Here is a 6,952-nt window from a genome sequence, read left to right as displayed (position 1 = left end):
AAATAGCAAACCCAAGAGGGTGTAAGTTCCAAGAACCCGAGTCTCTGAAAAGCGAGGCATACATGTTCTCGTTGCCTGGAGGACAGAGGGCCCAGGCTGGGAGTCTAGCGGGAGGGGCCGCTCGGGGCTGCTGGCTTGCAGCCACCCGCACGCGGTGTATCCCTGCCACAGCTACGGAGAGCTTTGTCCCCGCGCAGGGTGTGGCGGGTGTGGCAGGCTCCCAGCAGGAGGCGTCTGCAAGCAAGCTCCCTTCCTTTGCTCGGGCACCGGAGCCTTAGCGGAGGCCGCTCTGCAGGGACTTTTCCTTCCTCGGAGAGGGGAAGCGGCCGTGGCCTGTGAGTCGCTGGGCTTCCCAGGCCTTATCCAGGCCGGAACTCCGTGCCTCCAGGCGGCCTCTGCTGGGGCGGGAGGGACCAGAGCTGGGGTTTTCGCTGCCTGGCCTGAATGCTCTTTTCCTGCCCAGGTTTTGGAGAAGGAAAGGGGCGGTTGCCTGAGAAAGTGTCCTGCACCCCAGTCCTATTCCTCTAGGGGTGGTTTTCTTGCCAGGAAGCAGGATTTTCCTCCAAGCCAGGAGGTGGCCATCCTGCTCCTTCTGGGCTTGGTCCCCAGAAACGCCAGTACACACCCCCAAGTCCCAGGCTACAGAAAATGGCAGGAGGCCCGAGGGCTCTGGGCTGCTCTCCCCAGATGGCCGAGTCCGTGGAGAACCCCTGTAGCCGCGAGGGGCTCCCTGGCCCGGTGCCACCTCTAAGAAACTCTGCCCTGTCTTCGCTCTCCGTGTCGCTGGGGGCTCCTCTCTCCCAGGCCAGGCTGCACCGGGGCACGGAGGGGACCTTGCCTGGCTTCTTCCTCCCACAGCGCGAGCCTAGGCAGAAGTGTCATTGGGCTCAGGAACCCTCAGATGGCCCAAGAATGACCCAGGAACCCTGAGAAGGCCCAAGAATGACCCAGGAGCCCTCAGATGGCCCAAGAGCACCCCGAGTGGCGAGGGATCCAGGGTGATTCCCAGCCCCGAGAAAGGAAGCCCCATTCCAGGAGGGTGACTGTCCCCGAGCAGGGGGGTGACTATCCCCGGGCGGGAGGGTGACTGTCCCCGAGCAGGGGGGTGACTGTCCCCGAGCAGGGGGGTGACTATCTCCCGGGCAGGGGGGTGACTGTCCCTGGGTTGGGGGGGACTGTCCCTGGTTGGGAGGCGACTGCCCACTACAGCAACAAATGTTCTCCTGAGCAGCCTGGGGAACCCTTTTCTCCCTCCGTGCCGGAGCCTGGTGGGGCTGAGTCTCCGCCGCTCCCTGGGTGCTAAATCCTGGAACATCTTCAAAGAGTTTCAGTCCCTTCTCTTCTGCATACACCATTGTTCTCAGGGTGGCAGGGCACCCCCTTCCTCCACCCAGGGCAGGGGGAGCACGGGGTCTCACCTCTCACGCCCAGACCTCCCTTGGCTTGTGGTGGCCTTGACTGGAGAGGGCGAGGGGACATAGAGCCCTGTGTAGGGGTTTCTCATTCCCCCAAGACATAGCTCGCATGCCTTATGTAACGCGTGAGCTCACGCAGAGGGCCTGCCAGAAATGACGGCAGGGGCGGGAGGGGCCTGCTCGGGAAGCCAAGTGCGGCTCAGGCTTACGAGGAGCCGGCCGGGCCCTGCCTTGAGGAGAGAGGGGGCCCAGGCCTTTGCAACCTGGGGCTCCCACACTGGCAGGGGATGGGCAGGGCCTGGGAGGGAGCGAAGGCCGGGGTGGTGCAGTGTATAGCGAGGCCTGGGGTGGCCGTGTTGGTCACTTGGCCTGTGGGTGCCTGGCCAAGCAGGATGTGGGCTCAGGCCCACCCCACTCCCCCACCAGCAGGCACCAGCAGGCCCGTGATGTCAGAGGAAGGGGCCTAAGTCACCCAAGACCCCCGGGAGCAGCTCTGGGGGCCTTGGAGGGGTGGATGGGTAGAGGCAGTGCCGTCTCCCCCAGTGCCAGCTGCCCTTCTACCCCCAAACACAGACTAGGGCGGATGCTGCGCTGAGGATGGCCCTGAGGCAGGGCTGGACCCAGTGCCCGCGGCCGCCCCTGCCCTTCCTCCCTTCCCTTTTGGAGTCCTGGCCCCACCCCGTGCTTCCCCTTTGCCTGCTGCACAGGCCCCCACATTGTGGCTGGCCCAGCCCAGTTTCACTCCGGGAATGGGACCCCGGGAGCCGAGAGGGGCAAGGGCTTCAGGGAGCCTGTGGCAAGGGCCTCTGGGCAGCGCTTGGGGCCTGGGTGACAGCATGGGTCCTCAGGGCAGTGCCCCCAGCCAAGAGGGAGCCATCCCTCCAAACACAGTGCCAAGGGGCACCTGGCCTGGGGACCCGTGTCCCGCCAGTGGCAGGGCCTGGCACAGCTGCACCACACCGGGTCCAGGCCAGCCATTGGTCAGCTCACGGCCCGTTGCTAGGAAGGCAGCCAGCCCCTGCAAGGAGGGGGTGACCGGGAGTCCCACTAGGAGGAGGAGGATTCTGGGACGGGGAGGCCAGCCCTCGGGCCTGAGGAGGGCAGAACACTGGTAGGGGTCCCTGGCAGGGTCTCAGACTTTGCCCTCAAACCCTTAAGCAGGAGAATGGAGCAGGTGGGGGCTCCCTGAGGGGGCCAAGGGTGGTGCTGGGAGCCCAGTGTGGGGCAGACTCTGCTCTCAGGAAGGGTGGCCGAGGGGCCGTGGGCCTAGACAGCGGGTGGGGCTGTATCCTGCTGCTGATGGGGAGGGGTGAGGATGGGGGCAAGGGGCGTCCATGCAGAGGCAGAGAGCAGGAGGTGAGGGGCTGGGCCCCTGGGATGGCTTGGCCTGAGCCTGGAGGCTGCAGCCCCTCTGAGTAGCGGGAAGGTGGCTGCGGGCAGGTGCCGTGGGTGACTGAGGGGTAGGACCTGCGTGAAGGAGCCCCTCGCTGCCCTTGGGACCACTGGGCCCCTGAGGTCTGGCCCTCACACACGCCCTGCCCTCACCTGACCTCCCACCCCAACCAGCCGCGTGCTCCAGTAGGTCCCAGGCTGCCCTGAGCCTCAGCACACTCTGGTCTGCACATGGCAGTAATGCCACCTGGCTCAGCACGTCGAGGGAAACGAGCCCTGGCACCAGGGTCCCACAGTGCCTATGATGACTCATGAGGTTCTGCCATTGCAACCAACAGTGCCACAGCTCGGGCCCCTGGAAAGCACTGCGGGGATGGTCCCCCACTTCGAGAAGTGCTGGCTGAAAGCTTTGTGTGGGCAAGGACAACACCCTTCTGCTCCCAGGTGCGTCCCCTGTGCCGACCTCGTGGTGCTCAGTGTTGTGTGTCAGGTAAAGGACAGCAGCCAGGGCCTCGGAGGATGCTGGTGATGCCCAGGCCGTGGCTGGGTCCCTGGCTTTCGCTCTGTCCCCACTGTTTGACACATAACCGCTTCAGCTAAGTCAAGAGTGAGCTCTGGCCTGGGGGGTCCCAGGCTCAGTGAAGTGCTGAGGGCACGCAGGGAGGTGGCGGCGAATGACTGGTGTGGCGTGGCGTGGTGTGGCTGCAGCCCTGGGCAGCTATGACCAGCACAGTGCACAATCCAGGGCGGCACAGGATGCCCTCAGGACAGGATCCAGTGGGTGAGGGTGGCAGGGCTGGGTGCCCACACTGGGTCTTCAGTTCAGCACACGGCCCCCCAGGCTGGGCCTCACCAGTGTCCCCCTGGCTGTCCACAGGCTGTGGATGCGTCCTCAGAGCCAGGCCACGGGCTGCTGAGGGTGTCGAGGCCTCTGTGCCCCTCCCTCCTCAGGCCCATCGTCCTGCTGCTGCGCCCTCAGCCTCCAAGGTCCCTGTGGCACTGGGCATGGGCTGCCAGGGGTCTCCTGCAGGAAAAGGAGCCTGAGAGAGCCAGCCTTGTCCCCCTAGCCTGGGACCTGGGCCAGGCCCTGTCACACTCTGGGTGTGAGCCCAAGGTGGGGTTGGGTGGACACCTGGCTCCCGGGATGGTCCAATGCCTGGCCCAGGCTGTCCAAGGCTGGGCAGCCTCATTGCTGCCCTACCTGGCTTCATCCCTGTGGGGAGTGGGCAGGAGCTGGGCTGTGGCTCTGAGTGGGGTGGTCAGCCGGCCACCTGCTCTCACCCTCTGGTTCCTAATGGCCACAATGGCAGGACCATCCATGGCCCCCCAGGGGCAGGTGCCCTGCTCAGCACTTCCCATGCATCACCTCAGGTGACTCCAAGAGGCAGGCCTTGGCTCTGGGACCACCACCGGGAGGCTGACACACACCCAAGGACACCTGGGCCCAGTACAGGTCAGGCAACTGATTTCACAGAAGACCCCATGGCAGGCGAGGGCTCTCCTGGGCAGAATGGCTCTGAGAGAAACAACGGGAAACGCAAACAAAACTGAAGGCAGCTTCCTTAGAAAGCCAGAAAATGGGCCGGGTGCAGTGACTAACGCCTGTAATCTCAGCACTTTGGGAGGCCAAGGCAGGCGGATCACGAGATCAGGAGATCGAGACCATCCTGGCTAACACAGTGAAACCCCGTCTCTACTAAACATACAAAAAATTAGCCAGGTGTGGTGGTGGGCGCCTGTCGTCCCAACTACTCAGGAGGCTGAGGCAGGAGAATAGCTTGAACCCAGGGGACCGAGGATGCAGTGAGCTGAGATTGCAGCACTGCACTTCAGCCTGGGCAATAGAACAAGACTCTGTCTCAAAATAAATAAATAAATAAATAAATAAATAAAAAATAAAAAGAAAGCCAGAAACTGCCGACCAGGCGTGGTGGCTCATGCCTGTGATCCCAGCACTTTGCAAGGCCGAGGCAGGCAGATCACCTGAGAACAGGAGTTCAAGACCAGCCTGGCCAACATGGTGAAACCCTGTCTCTGCTAAAAATACAAAAATTAGCTGGGCATGGTGGCATGTGCCTGTAATCCCAGCTACTACGGAGGCTTAGGCACAAGAATTGCTTGAACCCCGGAGGCGGAGGTTGCAGTGAGCCAAAATCGCGCCGCTGCACTCCAGCCTGGGCGACAGAGAGAGATTCCGTCTCAAAAAAAAAAAAAAAAAAAGAGCCAGGTACGGTGGCTTACACCTGTAATCCCAGCACTTTGGAAGGCCGAGGTGGGCAGATCATGAGGTCAGGAGTTCAAGACCAGCCTGGCCAACTTGGTGAAACCCCGTCTCTACTAAAAATATACAAAATTAGCCGGGCGTGGTGGCGGGCGCCTGTAGTCCCAGCTACTCAGAAGGCTGAGGCAGGAGAATTGCGTGAACCTGGGAGGCGGAGATTGCAGTGAGCCGAGATCGTGCCACTGTACTCCAGCCTGGGCGATGGAGAGAGATTCTGTCTTAAAAAAAAAAAAAAAAAAAAAAGAAACAAAGAAAACTAGAAATTGCAGGTCAGCACAAAAGAGAAACTTTAAGACATCTGTAGATTCTTCACTTGGCAAAAGTCACTTTCTTGTTTTTTGATATATGATCTGAAGGCTGTAACAGTCTATGTACCATGTAAGCTACATCCAGGAATTTTCAGACGGTGTTTTCATTATCATTCAATTTAAAACATTTTGTGGTTTCCATTTTGATTCCTTCTTTAATTGATGATGTGTCCAAAGTATTTTGCAATGTCCCAGATAATGGTAATTTTTGATGGGAATGTGTATTTTTCTTTGTTATTTATTTTTATTTATTTTTTTGAGATGGAGTCTCGCTCTGTCACCCAGGCTGAAGTGCAGTGGCGCGATCTCAGCTCACTGCAACCTCTGCTTCCTGGGTACAAGTGATTCTCCTGCCTCAGCCTCCTGAGTAGCTGGGACTGTAGGCACATGCCACCATACCTGGCTAATGTTTGTATTTTTAGTAGAGACGGGGTTTCACCAGGCTGGTCTCAAACTCCTGCCCTCAGGTGATCCGCTCACCTCAGCCTACCAAAGTGCTGGGATTACAGGTGTGAGCCACTGCCCTCAGCCTGTTATTTTTAGTTTGGAATTCTAGTGTGTTTCTTTATTTTAATAGTTACCAAAGAAATACAGATATATAGATAAAAAGAAATGAAAAGAACCCTCAAAGTTAGTACAGTTTAAATATTGAAACTGTAGAATCTGTAGAAACTGTTGTATTTGTAGAACTCACCAAGCCCTAGCCCTCCTTTGCTCCTCCATTACGGCCCTAGCATCAGCCTCTTTCAAAGCTTTCACCCATTTTTTTTTTTGTCTTAGCTCTCTCCATACTTCTAAATTGTGTGCTCTTGCGGCTCCTTCTTGGTTTAGCAGCTTTATACATGGTGAGATGTTACTGGAGAATGAGGGTTTTGCTCTTATCCAATGCTGTCTGCCCCACCCTACCATCTCTTCTTCTGGCTTCCCAAATGAGCAATTTCCTCATTTTTGTTTAAGTTGATGGCGCTATTATAATTATGTACTATAACTCTCTGCTGAGTCAAGTAGTGAACTCTGCTTAGGTTTTCTCTTTGTTTTTCCTGGAGTTAGTATTGGCCTTGCTTTCTTCTTCCAACAAGCCCTCCACACAATGTTTGATCTAGTCAGTTGCATCCTTGAACTCAGGAGGTGGAGGTTGTAGTGAGCCGAGATCACGCCACTGCACTCCAGCCTGGGTGACAGAGCAACACTCCGTCTCAAAAAAAAAAACAACAAAAAAACCCAAAAAAAGCAAATCTATTTTACCCAGCACGTGTTTGTGCTTGGACTAGGAAGGGGACCCTGCGCCATCTTGGCTGGAGTTGTAGCAGACGCTCTGGTGTCCTGCGGGTGTCCTGCGGCTCCCCCGCCCCACCCTCACAGTGCCCCACTGCAGGCCTGCAGTCAGAAGCCTCAGGTTGCAGCCTGCCCAACAGCTCAAGCTTAGCAGGGCCAAATGGAGAATGTGTACCTCCTCCTCCTAACATTGTTAAAAATAAAATTTGTATTTTGACACAATCTCAAGCTTATAGAAAAGTTGCAAGAATAGTACAGGAACTTTTTTCCCCTGAAGCATT

General features: G+C 57.8%; 1 protein-coding gene across 1 annotated transcript; it reads right to left on the bottom strand.

The window, feature by feature from the left end:
* Nucleotides 1–212: 212 nt before the first annotated feature.
* LOC100441505 (uncharacterized) lies at nt 213–882 on the bottom strand. The gene is given in 2 exon segments (XM_024244784.2): nt 213–624; nt 627–882. Coding segments are annotated over 2 exon segments (606 nt in total). The 3' UTR covers nt 213–274.
* Between the last annotated feature and the right edge of the window lie 6,070 nt (nt 883–6,952).

The sequence above is a fragment of the Pongo abelii genome, chromosome 1 (assembly GCF_028885655.2).
Source record: "Pongo abelii isolate AG06213 chromosome 1, NHGRI_mPonAbe1-v2.0_pri, whole genome shotgun sequence".
NCBI classification, from domain to species: Eukaryota; Metazoa; Chordata; class Mammalia; order Primates; family Hominidae; genus Pongo; species Pongo abelii.
This window is presented reverse-complemented; position numbering and strand designations above follow the sequence as displayed.